This window comes from Falco cherrug, chromosome 6 (genome assembly GCF_023634085.1).
Source record: "Falco cherrug isolate bFalChe1 chromosome 6, bFalChe1.pri, whole genome shotgun sequence".
Lineage (NCBI taxonomy): Eukaryota > Metazoa > Chordata > Aves > Falconiformes > Falconidae > Falco > Falco cherrug.
In genome coordinates this window covers 63,390,062-63,414,911 of record NC_073702.1, presented here as the reverse complement: position 1 = coordinate 63,414,911, position 24,850 = coordinate 63,390,062, and the positions used below count along the sequence as shown (strand labels likewise).

The 24,850-nt window shown below is 38.7% G+C and overlaps 1 protein-coding gene across 1 annotated transcript; it reads right to left on the bottom strand.

Moving 5' to 3' along the window:
* Positions 1-283: 283 nt before the first annotated feature.
* HDAC2 (histone deacetylase 2) lies at positions 284-24,160 on the bottom strand. Its single transcript, XM_055714163.1, has 14 exons — positions 23,965-24,160; positions 16,609-16,721; positions 16,023-16,140; positions 14,997-15,071; positions 14,564-14,702; positions 12,421-12,562; positions 8,669-8,761; positions 8,454-8,562; positions 6,860-7,000; positions 4,865-4,973; positions 2,673-2,803; positions 1,664-1,819; positions 873-930; positions 284-664 (listed from the first exon to the last, which is right to left on the bottom strand). Exons 1-14 carry the CDS (start codon positions 24,014-24,016, stop codon positions 634-636), a joined length of 1,467 nt encoding a protein of 488 aa, XP_055570138.1. The 5' UTR covers positions 24,017-24,160; the 3' UTR covers positions 284-633.
* Between the last annotated feature and the right edge of the window lie 690 nt (positions 24,161-24,850).

Below are 24,850 nucleotides of genomic sequence, written 5' to 3'. Positions count from 1 at the left end.
CCTTTACATTAAAACATGAGTTCATAAAACCACTGTATCCCAACATCTCTTCACCCATTTATTCAGCCTGTTCAAATGTCACATTCCTATTCCCATACACCTGTTTGCACCCCACGCAGAAGCCACTGAAATGTGTGGAGTTGATGAAAGCAACACAGTTCAACTTGAGTGTTTGCCAGCTGCCTGATTAAATCCACTAGCTATTCATAGATATGTAAGTCAGCTTGATTTAGATGGAGTTTTTTCCTCTTTGTAGATCAATGATGGACAAAAGACAACCAAGTACAATTTTTTTTTTTTTAATAAAGATAAAATTACAAAAAAGGTAAAATCAGCTCAGGAAAGGCAAATTACTTTAATAGATCAGTTTAGACATTTAACATAATAACTCACATCCATTTTTAAATACTATTACATAAAGCATGGTGAAGAAAGGAATTTCTGCCTCATAATTAGAAAACTCACAATACAACTTGCCAAAAACCAGAACAAAGCCGTTTGAAAATAAATACGGTCCATGCCAAATAGTACAAAATGAAATCAGCAGTCTCTCTCAATACGAAAACTTTTCTTCTTTTAGGTATTCTCCAACTCTAGTACTATGTTCTGCAACTGATGAGAGGCTATCTTTGTTCAAGGATTGCTGAGCTGTTCTGATTTTGCTCTGTAAAAAGGCAAAAATAAACATTAAGGTGTTTCATTTTTTCAATTAACTGTTGTAGAAATGCAGTTTTTAATTACAACTGTCGTAAGTCTAAAATATTTAGTATTATGAGGAATTGAAAGTGATCTCTAAAGAATTTAAAATATTATAAAGTACTGATTTAAGAAATACTCTTAAAAAAGGTGACATTCATTATTAATTAGTTTACCCTTTGGTGTCTGTCTTTTCACCACTGCTGTCCTTGGATTTATCCTCCTCCTTAACATCTGAAAATTAACAAGATTTTAAATAAATCAAAAGATGCATGAAAACCTTAAAATACCTCTGAAGAAAAAAGCATGACCAAGTTATATTTTTTTGTATATAGACTTACCAGGGGTAACTAACTTTTAAAATAAGTGACAGGTTACATATTAACATACAGTGTTGAATGCATCCATGCAGAGGAGTGATCTGGGCACAACACAGTGATCCAAAATACCTCAAGGCAAGGTCTCTCCTGACCGGCCATAATGACGGTATGAAGTTATGAGACCTGGATTTCCCCTGAGCTCCTTGTAGTAGTCTTGTAGCCCTAAGACGTAGCCTGGTCTTGGAAAAGTCAAGACTGCTTGGACCCCAGAACTCTATCCAGGCTCTGTTTCAGAGAAAACTAGTTGGCTCACCCCACAAAAGCAAACAGAACAAATGTCTAACATATTTAAAGCCAGAACCCCTTTTCATCCCCGTTTTCATTAAGCTATGCAAATCCCTGGCTCTAAGATTTCAAGCTTGTGGGGAAGCAACAATAACCCTTGGCTGAAAATACTATTCTAGTGTGAACAGCTGTATCTTGAAACAGATTAATTTAAAATAGATGCTTTAAATATGAAGGGGGGGGGGGGGGGGGAATCCATCATCTCAACAACTGATTAACTGTTAACAGAAAATGCATTTTTCTCCTGGCAGAATTGACATTTGCATTCTAAAATATAGGATGAAATCACACCAGAGTCCTACCTGCTTTTTTGTCCTCAGTCTCTTTTTTGTCTTCCTCTATCCTAGCCTTCTTTGCTCCTTTCTTATGATCTGCAACATTTCGTCGTCCACCTTCCCCTTCATCTTCAGAATCTGAAAATTCTTCATCGCAGGCTATGCGCTTATCAGATGCTCGAACTAGGATTCAGAGTTATAAAATTAACTGAGCATAAAGTCCAACTAAAAGAGGCCTAATAAAAAAGAACTATTAAGTTAAGCATGAGTAGTAATGTACTATAATTATTTAATGCTGATGAACTAAATTATGGGTAAAAATACTATCTTCCAAGATACTCTGTGACTCTCACCATGACTTCTGGAAACAGCTTTACAGAGAGACAGGGGAAGGGTGGGATTATTTTAACATGTGTCACATGAATTTCAAATACCGGAAACTAAATCACAGGAGAAAACATTACGGTTTCAACAGTTCAAAAATGAATAGTGCACCAATAAAAGATTATAGAATTATTCCAATCACCATCAAAAAAGGTTAAATGTGGCAGGAAACTCTTAGCTATAACAACTCATTGACCATACAAAGGCTAACAGTAATAAAGTGAAGGGTAGTGTTGCAAGTATGGAAAACCTCTCTCTCTCAATAAAAAAGCAAATAAGAGTCTTTGAAAACACAGTATCTCACTTTACGTCAAGGGGGAACATAGCTTCTGTCTTCTGCTATTCACAAAAAAAAGTTAAGTCCTGTATTCCTTTAGTTAGAATTCATCTGAGACTCCTGGAGTATCTGTTTTAGATTTGAAATAGCTAGAGTGGTCTTTCAGCACTTCTTTAGACCCTTTTAATAGGTTCAGATTTGCGCACAGGTACCATCTTAAGAACAGCAAAACTGGCAGACCAGTAGCAACTTTTTTTTACTCTGGAAACAAATTCACCAGTCTTCCAGTACTACACTGCTAGGACTAAGGTTCTAACATCTGAATCTAAAAAGACTCTACTTGGACACGCTCTATCTTAAACAGATATTTCTCACTAGAAATCCGTTTGTCTGGATCTTCTCCATCCTCATCTCCACTGTCTTCATGAACAGCATCTTCAGGAATGGCCTGCATCTGTACACCAGGTGCATGAGGTAACATGCGCAAGTTTTCAAATAAGCGTTGCCTGCAAGTAACAGACCAGGGAAGTTATTACTACACAGAAGTAGCATTTACTTGGATTTTGTATTAAATACTGAAAATTCTGCATTCAAAGTTAACTTTTCCATCCCTAACAGATCATTAGTATCCACACTGTACCTGACCATCATTTTCTTTGAACTTATTTTTAAACACTTATTTCAATCAACTTCAATCTTCAAGTCCCCACAGAGTCAGCACAAGTATGGCCCACTTGAGCTGAATGGAGTGACAGTATTACTCTGTTTATAATAAGTTGGGAGTATCAAGTTGGATAATAAACTATCCTCTAGGTTCTTAGAAATAAAGTCAGACACCTAAAGCATGAAGACTTCCCAACTGCGTGCAACAATGTTGTCAGCGTCAAAAGCGATCTACCTGGTTAAGATTCCTCTCTGTTCTCCCCGAAACAGCCACTAAGAAGTTCTCTCCTGTTTAAGTAACCTGATGCAATGGACTCCACACTCCAAAGCACCACATGCAGGAACAGGAAGGACACTGCACTTATTCTTGAGATTCAAAACTATCGTTTCAAAGAAGTCCAAACAGAGAGAAAGGTTTGGCAAGCAAACATCAGCATTTGTAACAACTATCTTTGTATCCTCCTGCGCAACTGGTGCTTTTTTGGAATCCTTACAGTCTTTGCCTCTGTTCAAACCAGATGATCTGGCAAAGCAGTTTTGACAGCCCAGGGAGTCCCCTAAAGCTAGGTCTCTAGGAAAGCATACAACTAACTGAAGGAGGATCCTCTGAAATGATGGGTCGTTGGTCTTCTTGTGGGTTCTAATATGGGGATGCGAGACTGCACCTCTGTCAGCAGAAATCACACAATCTGTGTGCCCAGGGATGTGTTAAAAGAGCAAGTAAGTTTTGCAGCCTAATAGTACCACAGAAGCTCAACAATACAAAATATACAGCAATCAGCCTGGCAGATGACCAGCTTGAGCACTGTGTTACTACAGAGAAATTTTGTAGAATTAAATCAATGCAAAATAGGTGGTTTTTTTTCCCCTGTCACACATTATTAAAAACTAAATCACTTTGATTTGATTGCGTTTTATATATTTGTATTATGAACACCAATCACAGTCTATACAACAACCACTTCAAAAATTAGTATTTTAACTTCTCTGGTGAATTTTGCAATTTGACAGTTTTACAGGTTACAGCAGTACTGGCAAACTTATACAGCTAGTTTCACAGCTATTTTTAGTAACCAAATGAATTCCTGTGCACTGTTAGCAGCCTGTTAAACTTGGGGCAGGAGTGGGGGTTTAATCCTTTTAAACCCAGAAGAAGGACAAGCCAGAGTAAGCAGAGTGTACTTCAGGCTAACCAATTATCTCTTATCAGTCGAGTACAGAATTGATTGTATGCATCCATTACTCCATCCCTGAAGTAAAGTACTTGTTTACAATCAAAACTTCAGGATGTGAGGCGGAATAAACTAAGCATCAAAAGTGCAGATTAAAAACACACACCCACTTATAGCTTGGCAATGAACACTTCTCAAATGTGGATTTGTCAAACTGCAGTCACTCAATTGCCTGCACACATATTCACTATCTTTCCACAATTTTGGATGTCCAAGCTCACATGTGACTTTTTATTTTTACAGCTGACAGCCACAAAGAATGACAATCTCAGTTCATGTTTAGACACGGAGCTGAGAATTAGAAATCTTAATCATTACAGCATACCAGCTTATTTCCTGGTGGGATAAACTTTCTTCAAAATTAGAATGGGAAGCCAAGTAAAACAGTCATCTCGTTGGTTGCTGGAAAAAGTAAAAATCCAAGCTGGGTCTTAATTTTCGTATTTATAGTCACAGGACTTCATATGCATACATACCGTTTGTAGAAACAGACTTCTAAAAAGTCCTTTTACTTTCAGAAATGAAAACCATGTCAAATTTATTCAGTACTTATTTTTTATATATATATATATATAAAAATATATATGTATAACAGAAAAAGGCATACAATTAAGCCTCTGGAGGAATGTGATCCACATGACCTACTTGATAGATAAGGCAATCACTACTTACTTGATCTTCTCCATATATTCTGGTGTATTCTGATTAGTCATATTTGAAGGACTAATATGAAGCTTGAAGTCTGGTCCGAAATACTCAAAGTAGTCATTGTATGGCAACTCTATAAATTGAAACACAAAAGACAACTTCGTGACCCACCCAGAAAAGACTGTAAACTTTATAAATACAACAGTAGTTTTGATAAGATTTTAGTTACAGAACTACCAAAACTGAAGCATTCAGGTGAGCAATACTTAAGTACTGCCTGAACTGTCTGTTTTTCCTCTAAATTATTTAACAGATGAACTTACAATTTGCTGGGAAAATACAAAAAGCAGGAACAAGTTCTACTTTAATCATGTTAGAACACACACTGGTACAATACAAGTTAATAAATCTGGCAAAATAATTAAAAATGCTACTTCTGCAGAATAGAGAAGATCAACTGACAATTTCTTAACAGCTGTTTTCAAAGTTAGTCCAGTTTGAAAGGTTTAAGTGAGCCATTCAAAATATTCCTTTAGTAAAACATATAATACGTTTTACTAGGCTGAAGATCACAGCTAGTTCAATACCCATGGCAAGTGCTGTGAAGTAGTTCACTGATGCCCATATCTGTCTGTTCCCTCCTTCCTCCACTATTTGTATTTTCACAGATAATGGTCTGTGACTGGACTGGGACATCTAATCACCAAAATGAAGTTGATGGAGACTTCATATCCAGGAAAACAGTACCATTTTATATTGAATCTCATATATGACACTATCTTCCCAGATAAAGTAGCAGAAATCTAAAACACATAGAACCCTTAAGAAACAAGACACTGAAATCCACTTCTAATGGAACCCTTTGTCTTGTTTCTTCATTTATGATTATTACAGGATAATTGTTCAGTGGACAGAAAGGAGACAGGAAGATTAAGTTGCTATTTCAACATTTAGAAATGCACTGTTATTTTTTGAAACAGATTAAAGATGACAATGACCCACAAAGTTGAGAGGAATGTTAAAAAATTAATAATCCCCCAAACTTCATATATATCCCTTGAATTGGACGTGCTAATGGAAAAAAAGGTCCCAAGATAAGGAAGTATTACTGTCTCTTCAAAAGCTTTGGCTGACAAAGAGTATATATTGACATGCAAGATGGAAAATATACATCTTGAAAGGTATTGTGCAATTATTCTTTTCTAACTGACAGCAGCGTTCCACTGTAGTCACACAGAAACACTGAATCCAGCAAGAGATACACCAATAGCAAAAGGTTATCACCAAAAGTGACTGATGTGCAACAGATCAGTCCAAATACCAATTTTATAAGAAGGCATTCCAAAAACATGTCCAGAAGAATATTTGGAGAGAAGTAACGTGCAGGATCTTTGGGGATGTTCCTCAGAGAGATTACTTCACTATTCAACTATTCAAAAGAAGTCTACCATTGGGTTTTTTTAATTTGTTTTTTTAAGATAGCTTGTATAGCCAAAATTGAGTGAAATGGAAGAGTGAAAGTCATATACTTGCACAGTTACTTTTAAGCCATAGACACAATGAAGAAACAGTTTTACTATGTAAACTGGACACTTGCATGCTCATTTGTTTCTTATTACTGCCATTCCGTGGTGACCAACTTACACAGGTCTATGTACAAAAAGCAGGTCTTTTGTTACAAGCAAAATGCAGTATATATACTGTCATACTGATGACATTCATATTAAAAATAGTTAAAAGCAAGGTTCCACAAGTTATACATGTTTTGAGTTTTCCAAAAAAGTGATCCAATCATTTAAAGCTTTTGCTAAGGCATAAAAAAAAGCACTTCAAATGCTTAAGTTTATTTAGTGCATAAGCTACTGAAAATTTCTTGGTTAAATCAGAACAGTAACTTTCTACATAGTTTATTCTAAACCGATGCATTACAGTTAGCTATGGAAATATTTGCTCTCTGTTCACTTAAGCTCTCCCATGATTACTTCTTAAAAGAATATTAATTTGGGTATTAACATTTACCATTAGGAATTTCACAGTCTAAGGCAACAGCAGTTTCGTATGTCCAGCATCGAGCAACATTACGAATCGTATATCCTCCTCCTCCTAACATCAGCAATGGCAAGTTAAAAGTCTTTACAACTTCCACACATTTCGCATGACCTGTCAAACACAAAAAGAGTTGACAGTATATGCAAAGTATCTATAAAACAGAAAAATATATAATGAACTATTTATTCAGATATACGCAGTCACACTTATCAAGTAAAACTGAATTGTTTCACGTAAACCAGAACTGCCTCCCCCTAGAGCTAAGCACAACCTCACAAGAAGTCAAGACCTACAGATTAGAAATGTACAAAACACACTGAACTTATCCACCCCAGTATTCAGAGGCTTTGCATGATGGTCTATGGCTGCTGTTCTGAAACGATCTTGGTATGTTTAGTGTTTTGTCTTTTCATAACAGATGTCAATACATAGTGACAAATCCAGGGACAATTTCTCAGTCAAATACAACAGGGGAAGGAGGGAAAATAGCAAGTCAGTACTCGGTCCTTTCTATTTCTAAATTTGAACCTGTATTTAAGGTTGCTAAGTCTTGCTTACAGAGTGAACTGGTGCCAAGACAGTACACACTCCAGGGAGATACAGCATACTGAAAGGCATCTGTAGGAGGTAGCAGCTCTCTTGGTTTCCAAGATATGTAAGATGGAAAAAAATCTGAGCTGTATGGGCAACTGAAGTAGCTTTGCCACCTGGTGCAAATCAAGAAAAGAACCCTGAAACACTGCAGACCCAACATATACTATACTGCATTTTGTCACCTACAAAACTAATTGCCTCATTAAGAAAACACAAAACCCAGAACATGAATGATTCAAACAGGCTGAATTCAAGGCTTAGCAAAATGTCAACACACATTTCATCACTTAATAATAATAACACTTAATAAAAATAAATAATAATAATTAAAAATTAATAGCAGCAATATTTATGTTGCTTGCTGAATTAGCCCAATTTTAAGAATCACACTTTTGGGTAGAAATGTAAGCAATACTAAAATAAATTAATTATTTAAAAGTTAAATAAAAATGAATGTTACCATGAGGCTCAGAGTAACAAGCACCACTAAAAATTTAACAATGCAGTGAGTATTTTCATTTCAGTAATACCTATTTTACACCCAACAAGGAGTTTGATGTTTAGCATCTGTAGTCATACCACGTGAACCACTGGTTTTGTTATTTGCCCATTACAGTAAGTGTTGCAGTAGGATGACTGTTGTCATCCTGTCATTCCAAAACATTGCTTTAAAGCTACAGAAAGCCTGTGCATAGAAGGAAGGGAATCACTTGAGTGGCTAGGAAGAACCTAGGGCTTTCCTAGGGCTAGGAAACCCAAGCTTAACTTTTTTAGATGGACAGAAAGAAAGAGGCAACTTCTGGGTTTCTTTTGGCCACCCCGACATAGCAAAGAGGTGATTAATCATAGTAACGAACAAAATCTTTGTTCCTCCAGTCCGCATCATGCAAGTGTCTTGAAAAATAGTATGAAGGGTAGAGGTTTCTATTAAATAAAAAGTTAGACAACAAACAAACACTTTTCTGCTTACCTTTAACAGTAAGATTAAAGCACCCCAGCCTGTCACCAGACAGTGAATCTGCTCCACACTGTAATACCACAGCACTGGGCTGGTACATCTCCATTACTTTGGATATAATCTATAATCAAACAGTAAGTTGTTAATTCACATTATGAAAAGAAATCCACAAAATGAAGCTAGTATCTTTCCAGAGAGCTTAAAAAAAATAAAAAAAAAGTACTCACTGGTTTGAATATCTGTCCATATGATTCATCATCTATACCATCCCTCATTGGAAAGTTGACGGCATAGTATTTGCCTTTTCCAGCACCAATGTCCTGTAAGCAAAGATGACAAATGCTTCATTACCAATACAGAAGACATGATGGTATCATGGAAAAAACCCGCACAAGTCTGCTAAGCTATTTTGTACCAGTATTCATGTCTGCAAGGGAAAAGAGGTGAACTACCTTATTTGATTCCCACTCTCCCATAAACATCATTTGAGTGTAGGAGCTGTACCAAGACTAAATTCGCAGTAAATACACTTGATTTTTTCTTAATTAAAAGACTTAAGACAAAAAGACAAAACCTAACTGATCAGTTTAACCTGGTAAAAGCAGTTAAGCAAAAACAAGCAAGAAAACCAAGAGCAGCAAGGTGATAGGCATTTTTTTTGGTGCTGTACAGAAGACTTGAACTTAAGAAGGTTTTTAAAAACTTTTTCTTTACTCCAAACATAGGATGAACTAGCTGCAGCAAAAGGAAAAGAAAATCAACTACAGGCCACTTACAGGCACTCTTGAAAAAACCCAAGACACTTAAACAAAAAAAGCCCTGTAACTTGCAGATTATTCTCAGTTCCATCAGGTGACAAGGCAGGAAGCACAGTAGTCAATCTTACCAGCTTTCCTAGACAACATATGTATTAAAAGAAAAAACTCTGCAAAGAAATCAAATTAATAAACCCTGAATCCATCCACTTCTGTTCTGATGATCAGCTTAAAACCTAAAGATCCCTGCCTGCCACACATTCCCATCTCTTCCCTTTAGCTCATCACCAAGACAGGCAGAAACTGATCCAGTTTACAGAGCAGTTCTCTGCCACTAGTAAAAGTGCAGTGGGGAAGACAGTAAGATTTAACCTGTTTGGGTTTGACTATAAACTATTATCAAACATCAGCTCTGCAGAAAGAGCACACTTCAGGTCCAATGTAGTTGAAAAACTGCAAGTCACCAGTAGGATGGCCCAGGAATACAAAGACTGAACTCCTCAACACTACCTATTGGAAAGAGCAGACTTTTTCCTCTTCCTGAACAAAACCTCCTTAGCAGTGAATGCAACAGTAATGTGTCACTTCCAGTAACAAACTTTTATTGTGGGGTGGGGGAAAGACACAGATGGGCATGGAGATGGGACAAATGGCCCAATGCAGCATAAACACCATGCTAACAGCTGACTTTTTTTTTTTTTTTGTTACAGCACATTATTAAAATGTCATAGTATTGCAAGATGAGTGACACTGAAGACCCCTGCTGAACTCAGCTCTGGCTGACTGGAGGGATGACAATTACCCAGAAATCCCCAAAATCTCCCCTCCCTAGACTTTTAGATGCTGATTTTTCTCAGGTGATAAAGCCTTGTTTTCCAGATTTTTTTTTGAAAAACAATTTAAAAAATCATTAAATCAATCTCAGAACACAGTAAAGCCAAACGTTCACACAATTTCCAACTAAACTGGGTAATTGCACTGGTTATAAACACTAAAGAAACAATATAACATTCTGCTAGCTGCCCATTCATCAACAGATCAAATTTCCTCACAGAACCTGGGCCTCTAGGTAGCACTACTCTCAACTGACCTATCTACGCATATGTAAGACAAGATTAGTGCTATCACGTAAGATGCGTAGAAAGTCAACTTACCAAGGACACTGAAAGTTCAAACTGCACAATACCTTCAGTAGAAAATGGATGACTGCAGCTGAACTAGACAACCTCCACCAGACACAACTACACTGATGGAGCTGCAATCACAAAATCATCAGCTGATGCATGATTTGTTCCTGCATCAAATAAGTGGTAACCTGATCAGTAAACTAGATCAGCTAACTAAAGAATTACAGAAACAAGCTTGAATGGAGCCCACTGACAAAAACAAAGACAAGATTTGGCTGTTAAAGTTGATGTAAGTAACCAGTAATGGCAGGCAGATCAAGTTGAACAGAAGCCAGCAGTACAATACCAGTCTCCAGAAGGAATGTTGACTTTTCAGAGAATTAGTTCTCCCTTTAGTTCAATTAGCTTTGCAAGCTCTGGAGATAGGAAAAAGCTAATTTTTTTTTCCTATGGGGGCATAATTGCAATAAAGCCTGCTGTATGCAGACAATGCTCATTTCAAAATACTAGCTAGCAGCACAGAATAAAAGTTACCATGCCTGAGGTACTGTTTGTCACTGACACTGTGTTAAAAACATCGCAATAACATACAATATTCTTCTATTTATTTCAACTGCGTTATCTTTAAATTCTTTGTCCTGGGTGTGGTGAGGTGAAGAGTCCATAAAGTTCCCTGTCAACGGGACGTGCCATTTCTAAAACCCCAAGATATCTAACCCTTCAAAAAAAAATTTCTAGCTAAATTCAGTAACAACAGCTTGTCATTATAAACATCCTGATCTGAGCTGCTTTTTGTTTGAAACAGCACTACCACCTTGTGGCCACTCAAGTTAAATCACATGGATAAAAACTGCCTCATCCGATTTCTACCTCAATCAATTTAGAACGCAATCTAACAGAATCTAATAACCATAATAACATTCAGCTCCAACAACTAAACTGAAATGAATGCTTAGCACTCCACTGATTTAAAGCTCAACTTTCATTTACTCCTGTGCCCTCTGGGTATCATCAGCACACTGGGGAGCACACATTTCAGGAACATTAGTAGAAACACAAATATCCACATCTCTTGAATCAATTTAAAGATAGTAGTAAAAGTGTGTATTCTTCCCCAATGCAGCATTTTTGTAGGTCAACTTTTTAGAAGTGTTTACAATTTTTTAAAAAATTACTAACTGTACTAATGTACAAACTTGCTAATACCAGAGAAGTGACTTATCCTGGAAGTGCCTCTGATAAAAAGGTTTCATGCAAGAGTTTGAAACTAGGAATATAATACTTAATACTTGAAATACTCTTTCAAATTGTGAAATGGAACAATCTCCTGTTCTAATGGACAAGAGTATTACACAAGGAACAGCTAACTTACTTAAAATCAATATGAAGGGCCAGGAAAATTGGTTTCTATTCTCAGCTTTGCTAGAGACCTTACAACAACTTAAATGATAATTCTTCACAGGCTAATGCTCCCTCCCTCAAGCTAGCTATAAGACTCAGTGCACAACTGTCTGTGGGGCATGCTAAAGTTCTTCAGCAGTAGGCATTATGAGAATTCAAAACACACTTTATGACATAAGAAATATTACAAAACCAATCCAACTGTATTACTAGCGAACAGAACTGTAAATTCAAGTTGCAACCGAGGCTTTGTGACTATTAACACACTGGCACAAAGTTACTCTAAGATCTGAAGTAAGTTTTGAAGCCATGTGATCTCCAAACAGCTACTTCTCGTACATTCGCAGAACTGAAACGTACAGATAATTGATAAATACACCACTCTGTCTTCCTAGAGACATTTCCAAAAATCTCAGTGAACTAAGATGACTACACATTTAAACTAAAATTTTGGAAAATATATCCAAAAGTAAAGGCGTTGATTTCATGTAGAAGTGAATAATCTACTTCCTCACCATCCTATATTTTTTCCCTAAGGTTCTTCAATGAATCTATCGCTTTAGACTACGTATTTCCTGAAAACTTACTGCTGTATATTATTACTGGACATAGTTATTGTCACCTAGTACTAACTACCTACAAGGAAGAGATTAAGAGACAATTTATCACCTAAAGAAATTTCATGGTCAACCTTACCCTAAGATCCCCTGTGCCTGGAAAATATTCACCATACTTATGGAATGATACTGTCATGACACGGTCTGTGGTATAAAATGCTTCTTCAACACCATCACCATGATGGATATCAATATCAATATACAACACTCTTTGGTGGTACCTAGGAAAAAAATATGAGAAACCATTATCTGTTATGTTCATAATATACTGACTCCTAACAAGGAAAAACCTAATGAAAAAACCCCAAGCAAACACCAAAATCCAGGATTATGATAATTTTTATGATTTTGGTCGAAGTGATCATATGCTCTTACAATTCTCAGCAGTCTAGATAATAATGAAAATGTTTATCTTCATCATTTAAGTATGTAATTTATTTAGTAATTGTTCCAAGTTATCTCACTTCACAGAAGCTGTACCTTGTGTTTCTGTTGACACCACTTTCTGCTCTCCACATCTGTTGAACTTGCCCCTTTAACAGGGCTTTTCTTTCTGCCTTCTCAATAGTTGCCCCACACAGTCTGCACTGAAACATCTCTTAGGCACTATGCTGTTTGAAGTGTGCACAGGAGCAGCAATAACCCACGTTCCATAAGCCCGCAAAAAACCCACACTTCTTTTCTATCGACTTTTCTTCTTCACTTCTGCAGCCTGTCAAGATGGGCACTTATCTCCAAGCGTATCACACTATTAACAAGAAATTATTACACTACTGCTCAGCATTTCCTTAAACACTGCAAATTTCAGCTCAGTTTGAGATGGATAAAGAAATTAGTTGTTTGAAGAATCAAGAGTGTTGGAAACAACAGTAAGTATCCCTTATGTTCTTCAGTAAGAAACGAAGTCTTATCAACATCAGAAGACACATTTTCATCATGCTTTGCATAGTGCTACAGAATGTGAGTCTGAGCAGCCATAATTTCAGGTGGACTTGGATTTTTCACTGAATAAGACACTGAATAGGATGTTTTTATGGTTACATATTCTATAACTATTTGAAAGTCTCCTTCTTTCACACACACATTAAGCTAAAAAATTCAAGACAAGACCACAGTAAACCACACTACTTTTCTTAGACTGCAGAGTCAGATCCTGAATATATGGTGTACATTAAAATGAATGTCTCAATATGTTAATATTAACTACTTGTCAGTGTCTTTAGAAACTTTTTCCATCTTTAAAAAACACTTCCAGATTACAGCTGCTTCACCCATCCCTCACCAGCAGACTCAGCTATTCCATTCACAAGAGTCAAACACCTAGAATACTTTTGTAATAAATGAGATTTATGTGTTATTACAAGGGATACACTCCCCTGAAGCAGTGCAAGTAACAGCCAGGATTTGAAATTTTAGTGAAGCATTACTGCTTGAAGTTAATTATATTATCACTTTTTCATTACTCCTCTCATTTTTTATTTTGCAGTCACAGCAGCACAGCTGTTATTTCATTATTTATTCATAACAGTGACATTTATTCATGTAACAATCCAAGGAAGCTTGGTGCATGATCTTCCCTGAATATTCCTGTTTGGTTTAGTAATGATAGGAAACAAACAGGTATACTGAGAAACCAAACTGGTGTACTATTATTGTGAGCATGACGACTGCCCCAAGGGTCAGGGCAGTGCTCCATCTAGCCCACTATTCCCATGAGAGGAGATTAACGTTTACAGAAAGCATGTGAACCTGTACATTTTCTGAAGTTTGCTACCCAAGCACTTTCCCACCACCTAGAATTACAGCATATGGCTTTTTACAGGGGCCATCATTGCTTGGATCCTTAACATCCATTTACAGACCTCTTGTTCATGATTATGTCTAATTTCTTTTCTGAATCTGTTGTTGCTATCTGCTTCCTTCAGCCTCCTGTAGTAGCAAGTTCCAGAAGTTCACTATCCTCTGTGCAAAGATGTACTTCTAAATACTGTTTTAAACCGATCTGCTATTAGTTACCTTTTCAGCTTGCCTGCATTTTAGTTTAAACTTTTTGCTGAAGCCAAACCGGGCAGAGCTTGGTGCTTTCTTGATTGAAACTGTACGAGTTCAACAAGGGTTATGAAAACTCACTGAAATAATAATTACAATCCATATCTCCAAACATTTAAATACGTGAATTTGACACTTTCTACAATTTTATCTTGTTCCCATCATAAACTTACTTCAGTAATTCAAGGATGGCAAGCACAATATCATTGACATAACAGAAACCAGATGCTTCCGATTTCTTAGCATGGTGAAGTCCTCCAGCCCAATTAACAGCCATGTCTGTCTGTTGTCTGTTCAATTTTACTGCCCCAGCTGTAAAAAGACACAGACAAAAATGAAAGGAAATACAGTCAGATAAGCCTTTAAATCTGTTCCGTGAAATAGTATCTTAACTTTTAAATAAGTTGATTCTGGATCTCACCTCTTACCAGTACTGAGATACTAAATGTATCTCATATTTGACAAGCTTGTAACTGATATATGATTCTTATTTCTTAATAAAAACAACTTATATTTGCTTCAGTTTTACATATACTATCTAAGTTTTAAGTTGCTGACATAAACATAATAAAACTACACAATAGCTGGCAAACAACCTATACTTACCAACAGAGCCTCCTGTTGACAGCTGACAAAACTCAAACAGGCCATCAAATACAGGACAATCTTCTCCAACATTAACTGTGTGAGAAATGCATTACTTTTCAAAAACACCATTCCAACAGCATTGCTATATGAACAGATAATACTTACAGATGCAATACATAGTTCATTCAGCATTTTAACCACTACCCACCTCACCCCTCACCTCATTTTTGTCAGGCTACGTTTTAAATACTAAAAACAAAATAGTCTTTATAATCTAAGATGACTCTGAACTACTTATTTTTTTTTTAAGTTTCCATGGGAAGTTTGTCTCCCCATTAACAAGAAGTTAGATCATTTTTAGATTTTTGAAGAAGTGCTGATTAACATAGGCCATGTTAAGAAATGCACAATTACTTGAAAAAATAATTTGCTGAGAATAAGGAAGTTACAATACTGCCTTTTCAATCGATATAATAGCTATCAAATTGCATTCCTAACAGTACTTTGAGCCTATTCCTATAATTAAATAAATGAGTTAACAGAAAGGATAAACAGTGCATAATGTACAGTTTTTACTATCTCCCTCCAAGAGGCATGAGTAACTCCTTTTCTTGACTTAAACACATTTTCACACATTGATTTTTACTTCTCTACTCTTCTAAAAGCCATTCTTTTTCAGAAAGATTTTGCACTAGGAGAGATTTTAAGATACTTTTGCAAACAGCTCACAACTAAAGTTTATTCTATACACTAAGTCTACGGAAAGTATTATTTCACACCTAGAACACAACCTGTGATAAGGAAGGCAAAAATCCTTCCATAAGCTTAAAGAACAGTATTGCCAAAATGGCTGCTTTTAATAGAAAAGTCCCAAAATTAGTGTAGCTAAAGGCAGGTGCGTGTTACTCTTTTATAGTCTGTCTCTAACGCACTCACACCATTAAGCCATGTTCATACCTCTGTACTAGTGATTACTTAGCTTTAAACAATGCTAATAACCATCAAAGCATGTACACATAGATTTAGCCTGATGTTGACACTTACATCTCTGCATTTGCTTGCTGTACTCAGACATATTGTCAGGCCTTATTGATCGGAGAAATTTGATGTATTCATCACTATGGTACTTGGTCATTTCCTCAGCAGTAGCTTTGTGGGGTCTCTGATAACAAGAACAAGTTATAGAAATAATCAGAGTGCTCTGCAAAGTTAGCTAACAATTTGCTAAAACAGACAACTAAAGAAATCTCATCTACTTCGAAGGGAGAACAGTTAAACTGATAGTAGAGGTGTTTTACATAATGTAAGAGCTACTCTATTGTTAGTCTACAACTTGATTAATTTTTTGTGCAGTTACTCCAGTGTCACCCCGATGGTCCCTCAACACCCCCACCCTCCCAGTCATAACAATACTGATGAAAATTCTCTGCTGGGGCTCTACCTCACTTGTTCCAGAGATGGACAGCAATTTGAAGTCCTTACCACTCATAAAATACTACTTCACTTCTAAGAGAGGTCTGAATACACTGTTTAAGTATTTTCTATTTCCACTTCTACTCATTTATTTGTGCGACAACACTTGAAGCCCTTTAAAAATAACTGCAGTGGACATTCCATTGCTTATACTCACATAAATTTCCATTTTTCTGTATAAGCCATAATTTAGCAGCAAGTTGTGGGTCATTCGGATCCTATGAGGTTTCATTGGATGCCCTTGTCCATAGTAATAGTTTCCGATATCACCTGTCAATGTTGCACAAATGAATAGCTATTCATATTGCAAAACTTTTCATTGCTACTTAAAAAGAATCATTCTGAGAAGGTAAGCAAGCAGGTATGATTCCAGAAAAAAAAACCAAAACAACAAAAAAACAAAAAACCCCCAACAGATAAAGGGACTACTGTCTTATTTCAAAAAGGCCATGAGGAAAACAAATTGTCCATAAAACGTATGTCAAAGCAAAGGACAAAACCGAGGCCGAATCTAACAACTTTACTACAAGCAGACAGTAGTGGGGGAGCAAAGATGCCTACAAGACATGGTTTCAAATCAAGAGTGAAGAAAACAGTGGGCCAGAACTGAAGAATAAAGTAATGGGAAACAGAACCAGAATTAAGAAGGGAGTAGAAACTACTGATGACACAGCCACATTATACCACAACAGAGACTGTAGTAAAGCCTAACGCTTTGCAGAAACTGATTTTAAGATACTGCCCTCAGCCTGCCCTTAACTACTAACCCTAGCAGTTAACATTCCAGAAGTTAGCTTCAAATCCATTGCTGCAAACAGTCATAAAAATTCCCCAGACACTTGCTGCTAGAGGTCCACAGTACCTTAACAGAACCCTGTAATCCAGACTAGCCCGTCTCTGTCAAATTGGAGAGCAACTAGATACACAACTAAGATAACAAATTTGACAGTCATTTCCATAAAAAGAATGGCTGCTATCATGGGCTAATAAGCTTTGTCCCCAGCTCAGGTATTGTTAGAACATACATGCCTCCACTTTGAACACTGACATTCCCGAGACAGAAACCATTTTAAACGGAACTAGCAGTCCATGTGTTTCTGGAAACACAGACAAGCCTATAATGTATGTCCAGTTGTCAATGGCTTTCAGCTGGAGAACTCCACAACAACTATCTGCAGTAGCACCTCTTTTCTTTTTGACCAAATTTCCTGGTAGGATTAGTGAACTTTACCTTATTGAATTTTTTACTTTTCTTTCACATCCTCCAACATGCTTTGCCTTGTTCACTGGGAATGAAAGAAATGCTATTTTCACAATGTCATACTATTTTACAAATGTTGTTAGTCAGAGGCAAGGAGCACCACTACAAAACAGCTTTAGTTTCATCTCTTTAATATGAGCTTCAGCTCAGGAGAAAGGGAAAACGTCAGCTTGCAGTAGCATTGCAAACCACCAAGAAAAGCAAGCATTACATTAAGATTCTAAGTCTCAAAGCATTCTAAAATCCAGCTTTCAAAGTGACAAGGAGAGTAAGGACACTTAGGAAAACAGATATAATGTAATTTAAGATGGGAGTTATCTAGGAAAAGAAAAAAAAAATTGCTTAACACCTAGCTCTTAGCCATCCCACAACAACTGAAATACCAAGTTTTAGTGTTAAGAACTTGGACCTACTCCTACCCTAGGTACTGAAGTGGAAGATTAGCATTTCCTTCAGTTACTAAGACTTGGAGTCATTATGGAGTACTTACAGATACTTACTGCAAGCCCGCAGTTTTGGTCACATGCAGGTCAAGAGCAAAAGTTATTAAGAGTATGACCACACTCCTTTCTGCCAGCAAAAACATTTCCAAGTGTTTTACAGAATGGTGCCTTACAAATAATGACCAGAAGATGGAAACCAACCATCTATTAGCCCTAATTTGCTTTATGAAGTTACTGTTAAGTCCCAGATTTACAAAGCTTCAAGCTAGTAAGAGTTTAACATTTTACAATTTTTAAGACAACAGTGACTTTCAGTAATGTGATGCTTTTAAGGAAACTTCATTTCAAATGCATTTGTGGCTTAAAGAATATGTATTTCATGCTTTCTTTTTAAACAGGTCATTTCAATGTTAAACTACTCAGCTTGTATAGTCATCACTGACACTTTACTCAGAATACTGATGAACAAGGAAACAGACAATTAAGAATGATTTTCTATCGCACGTATAATGTAAGATTTGTTATTTTCCCTTATGTAAAAAAACCAACCATTAACAAGCTTTCAAAATATATTTGCAACATATCCTTTGATATACTGCAATTAATCAATTAAACATTCAAAATGAAGCATATTCTACATATCATAGACTGCAGTGTACACTTAAACTAAAAATATAAATCAATCAATAAATTAAACATAACTTTTAACTTTCGTTTTAGTTTTTACCAAAAAGGAGAACTTTTAAAAGAATTGGCAAGTTGGTAAATTTGATGGAAGCTTATTTAATCCAACAAAAGATCTGTGGGTGACTATCTGGCAGAAGAATATTGATTCTTTCATATTACAGGTCAGTAGTAATGACTAACAATAGATAGCAATATAATATACTTTAGTAACAGGCAATACCATTTACATCTTTCAGGTCTTAGCATCACCAACAAAAAAGGGTTTTGGCATTAGCCTCAAAAAAAAAAATTCAAATGAAGGGACAAAAAGCCCATTAAGTTTCAAGAGACTGTCGTGATATGTATGTTGGCAGAGGTAGGGAAGGAAACGGTACACAAGAGGTTCCTCTTTCTTCATTAGTACCTTGATTTGCCGCCAACATCACATCACAAAAGGGACTCACCTTGGAGACATCATCCTGTGGTGAAGGCAAAAGTGTCAGAATTCTGTCTCTCCTCCTTTATTCACTGAAGGAAAACGTGCCCTTCTTGGTACAAACACTTCAACCACTGATCCTGAAACCTGTGTCACTCCTTCATATATCACAGCCTTACTGGAGTACTTTGGGGAGAAAAGCAAGGTGTACCAAGAGCTAGTGTGTGCAGGGATGGGACACCTCCCTCACTGATGGAGCTAAAAAGCTCTGCATGTAATGCCAGGCTAACTCTGACTAGAGCACATGTATATACAGAGTGGGTACAGCGAGGCCAAGTGTACAAGACTAGTATTGCAGATAGTATGAATACTTCATGCTAAACTTTTAAATACAAATGCAAAAATCATACAGAAGTGTTACGAGCATATCTGGTATCCCTTACCAGTGTGGGTGCACATGGAAAGTGCAAAAGAAAAAAACATAACTGAAAGATGAAGCAGAGGGAAAAAAATGCAAAGTAGCATATGCAGAAAGTTGGCAAATCTATGAATTGTTCACAGCAAGGCTTCAAAGACTGAAATTTAGTGTTTTATAGCTCACATTGAGAGGTAACAACATAATCTCCAAAAAATTGAGTCCTTACATAAAAAGGGATGAACCAAGTGCCAATTTAATACTAGCATTAGTTTACTGTCCTGCACTGTTCAGCATGTGATGCAAAATGTGGTAATACCAACAAACGACCAGAAGACCTACATGAAAATTAAGCTGTTACACTGTCATGTTCTGGGTTCACACAAGAACAATATTACTTCTTAATTCATACAAGTTACTCACCTACATTCTGAAGAGAGCTACCAAATAAAAATAAATCCACAGGATTCCTTTGATGAATATAAGTTTTAGACACTTCTCTATCTGAGACTTCAGCAAGGTCTACAGATGTTAAATATTCTAATATACAGAAAATTACAAGAGGCTACAGGACCTAAAGGAACTTCAATTACATCTAACAAACATACCCAACTAACAAAAGCTGCTATGTCTCCAAAAAAGTGCATCTCTTTAGTTACTAAGATACATAGAAAAATAACACCTTTAAATTAACCCATTACAAAACAGTCTTAAAAGCCTGAACAAAGAAGCAAGATATGACACTTACCTTTTTTGATACTTCGTAATTTGTAAGTTACATTACTTTGTAATTTTGATACAGATAAATTATGTTAATTGACTAAATATCTCCGCTTACTTTAAGTACAGTTATCATGAAATCATGAGGTGTTTCAGAACTGCACTAAGTGCAGAAACTTAACCGCTACAATGGAAACCACATTTTTTAAAATAAATAAATCTTAAGGGCAGTAGTTACATTTGGATTGACTTCTGCAATACTAACAAGTCAACTCACGTAAAAGGTGAACGTAAAAAAGAACAATGCCTGAACAGTCCAATAGTTATTCAAACAGGCCAAAAATTACTGCACTAGCATCTCAAGGCTTGGGGGTTTTGGTCTAGTTTTTAAAATTAGGCAGCAGAAGACTAGCAAAGGTCTGACTTTTGAGCCCTGAGCATAGGTTGGACACCACTACTGTGTTTGGAAGCCACTGCACAAAGCATAGAGGTGTTTCCGTGAAACAGTTTAAGTCCATTCTACCTGCAGATGTAAGCCTTAACTAGAAGTGCTCATGTACTTAAACCATGTTTGAATATAGTAGCATACTGGTCCGTCAAAACAAGTTTAGTCTCATCTTTACGGGTGTAACCAACCACATTCTGATGCAGATCTCTCAAATTTTTGATGAAGGTAAAGCCTTTTGAACACCCACATTAAATTATGCACAAGCAGCAATCTAAACAATACTGCTAGTGCACTGGCATGGAATAAATACACTTATGAATTGTAACCATGCTAGCCGTGTAATTCTCCAGAACTGTACTTTGCTGTACAGGAACACAGAACTGGAAAGACTATATGGGTGCTGTCCTCCATACTATGGGTAACTACAACACATCAAAGAGGCCACTGAACTACCTGAGCCACATGCTGCAAGACTGTAGCAACAACCTGAAGATGCATGGCAAGAGGCTAAAAGTAAAAGCTACAATATCCTTCCATACATGGTTCTAAGCAGTGAGGAACAGACTTCGCTAAGCTGTGGCCATACATATTTTTTATAAATGCTTCTAGTCTTTATATATTTCAGATAGGACAACTAAAGTATTTTAATTTGTACATTTTATATTTTTCCCTTGTCACACTGGCTCAAATTTAAACAAAATTCCTGACCTGAGCACGCTCAAAAGCAATGCAAATTCTGCAAACTGTATGTAGCTGACAGCCTATTACAAACAAAAAAAGAAATCTACCCAATGTTTATTGGTTCCAGGTACAGTGTGAAGGCTATTAAAACTGTTAATTGTCAGAAAACAACAACAACATACACTGAGAAATCTGGGTGACAAGCTAATTTAAAAAGGCAACTTTAGATCACAATCACACCAAGTTTCACAAAAGGCATGTGGGAATTTATTGTGTCTCAGAAGATGTGTATATATGCTTCTAGTACTTTTCCACAATTTTTAATGTATACTTTTTTAAAAGATGGTCATTTATTTCAGTTATGACATCCTTGGAGATATACTGCTATCTCAGCTGTGTGCCTGAGGTATCTCTACTTGTTGTTTTTGGATTGTTTAAGGCTTTGAACACTCCCTTTGCTTTGATTCAAGACTTTGCTGGTACAACATAGTTACAAAATACTCAGAATTATCAGATGAACCACACATTAGCATTAGAAATATTCACTGGGGGTATTAACTCTAAAATTTCTTCTAACTCCTCTATTTACAAAAGAAGTGTAAAACAACTGTTGGCTTTGGCAATAAAGAATAAATAAGACATCAAAAACATTCCAATAATTTGTTACATGGAAAGCACTCTTCTAAACACACTTTTACCACAGATACTCTTTTTCTCTACATTATTGTTAACTGCATTTATCCTAGTCTACATATTCAAGCAAGATATGAGCTACAACTGCTTTAAGTCGCCATTATCCTGACACCTCCAAACTTCCTCCTTCTCCAGCTTCTCCCCTCTCTTCACTAGCAGTTTTTTGGCTGTCAAGGGAGTCTGATACTAGCACCAAAAAGTACCAAAATGCAGGGATAACAGAAAAACTGAAGATATGTTTAGTAAACTACAGCCACTTGATTTTATTAAAAAAAACCCCAAAAAACCCAACATACTGATTAAAAGAAACAAAACCATGAAAACGTTTGCAGAGAAAAAGCTTCTAAACTATCACTGCAGTCTTCCTTTCAACAAGGTGAAAAATGATTCCTCTTCCCTAGGAGGAGTAAAATCCCAGCCTCACCAAAATTATCCCTAACAGGGGCCTCCTTTCCCCTTTAGGCTGAACAAAGAACCAGAGCTAGCAACAAAGAGAAGGGGGCGGCAACCACCACTCTGCCTCCTCTAGTGTGGTAAAGAAACCAAGACAGGCCCCACAAGATCTGCCATTTCTAAAGAATGGTAGATTTGTTACAGCAAGAGACAGCTTTGATATCTTAGTGGGTTTAGCCATTCGTCTTCATTTTCAAAATGGTGAAAACACCATAGCGCTACGGCCGAACAGCCTCAACCTCCATCTCCTGGCTACTACCAATACCAGTCTCAGATACCAAATTAAAGGATTGTTGTAACAGGAGACAATTTTTAAAAAGGAATAAATAAAAAAAATTAAAATCTCTTAACTAACCTGACCAACGAGTTTACCCTCTCAGTACAAGAAAGGAAAAACAAATGCAAACTCAAGAAGAAAATTAAAAGTTCTCACTGCTGTGGCCAGAGAGAACCACAAACAAGTTACTGCAAATAGCAGAAACCAGCACAAGCTTCATGTACTTTTTCGACATGACTGACAATGTAGATCACAAGTCACCGTGTCCTCATCAGAGAAGTCTGCAAACTCAGAAGGCCTGCAAGCAACTCGAATTTCACTATTATTAAACACCCACGCAGGCAACTTTCGTGTTTTGCTAGAAGAGAGGCTCGCGGAAGCCAAACCCCCGCCCTGATGCATGTTCCCTTGGGGGGGGCAGAGTCCCCTGCCCCCTTCGCACACCCAGTCTCCGCAGGAAAGGCAGGGGAAGGCCTCAGAGCAAGAATCACCAGGTGCCGAAGCTACACATGGCCTAGACTTTTTTTGCAGGGGAGGAGCTAGACACGGCAGCGACTCCAACGCCTCTACGCTTAGCGGATAAAGGGGAGTGTCTCAACTTTTTTCTTTTTTTTTTTTTTTTTTTTTTGAGAGGGGGGAAACAATAGACCAGCGTTCACCGCCAGGCCCGGCAGCCGCTCCGCGGCAGGCCAGGCAGTTCACGCACCTCGCCCGGCTCCAGCCCCCGGCTCCCGAACTCCCGCCGCCCCTTCCCGCTCGCCCGGCGGCCCGCGGGGCTCAGCCCCACGGCGGGGGGCGACTGCGCAGGGCCGATGGCGGGAGCGGGGCGCGGCGGCGCAGGTGGAGGCGGCGGGGACGCCCGGTCGGGGCCATCACGGAGCCGGGAGCGGGGCTCGTTCCGCGGGGGAGGGGGCGCCCACAATGGCGGGGGACGGGGTCAGGCCGCCCCAGGCGCCCGTTCCAGGGGCTCCCCCCACTCACACACACACACACGCGCGCTCCCGCGCCGGCCGCGCTCACCGTCATAATAGTAGCAGACTTTCTTCTTGCCGCCGCCCTGACTGTACGCCATAGGGCCGCCGCGCCGGGGCCGAGGGGAGGGAGCGGGAGGCCGAGGCGAGCGCCGAGCCGGCACGGAGGGAGGGAGGGGGCGGGAGAAGGCGGACGCGGGAGAGCGGGAACTCGCGACGCCGGGCCGCGGGCAGCGCGAGCGGGCCCAACCATCGGCAGTGGGAGGGGGGAGCAACCGGGGCGCGCCCAATCCGCTGCCGCCGGGGGAGGCAAGGCAGAGAATGTGCCGGAGAGGACGTGCGCGGGCGAGCGCGGGGTCTCGCCTGATTGTCCCCGCCCTTGTTGCTTAAGCACATATAAAGTCAGGGAAGGAGCCAGCGACGAGTCCCCATAAGCGAATTCTGGGAGGAAGCGCCTCCATCGCCAACCCGCTCGCCGGGCAGTGGTACGGCCCGGCAGCGGGCGTCCGGCTTTCTCCCCGCCCCTCAAGCGGAGCCGTGGTGGCGCATGCGCGGAGGGGCCGTCCGGCGCCGTGCCGGCAGGGCACCGCATGGCGGCCCAGGCAGGGGGCGGGAAACCCTTCAGCACCGGCCGGCCGCCGTGCCCGGACCCAGCGGGCCCTTCCCCTGCTCCGCGCTGAGGGTCGCGGCGACTCCCCTCAGCCACCCCCCGCGACCGGCCGGGGCCGCTTCCCGCCGCGGCTGGGCCGGCACTTCCCCTCGGGCCGCCTCCCGGGAGGGGCGCGGGGGCTGAGCACGCCGCGGTGTCGCGGCCTCGGTAGCGTGTGCCCCCGCCGTCGAGCGACAGGTCACGCATCAGCTGTTTTCCAGCACGAAACCGGTTTCTGTTGGCGGGTGTTTCGCATTTGATGTTTGGTTGGGTTTTTTTCCCCGAG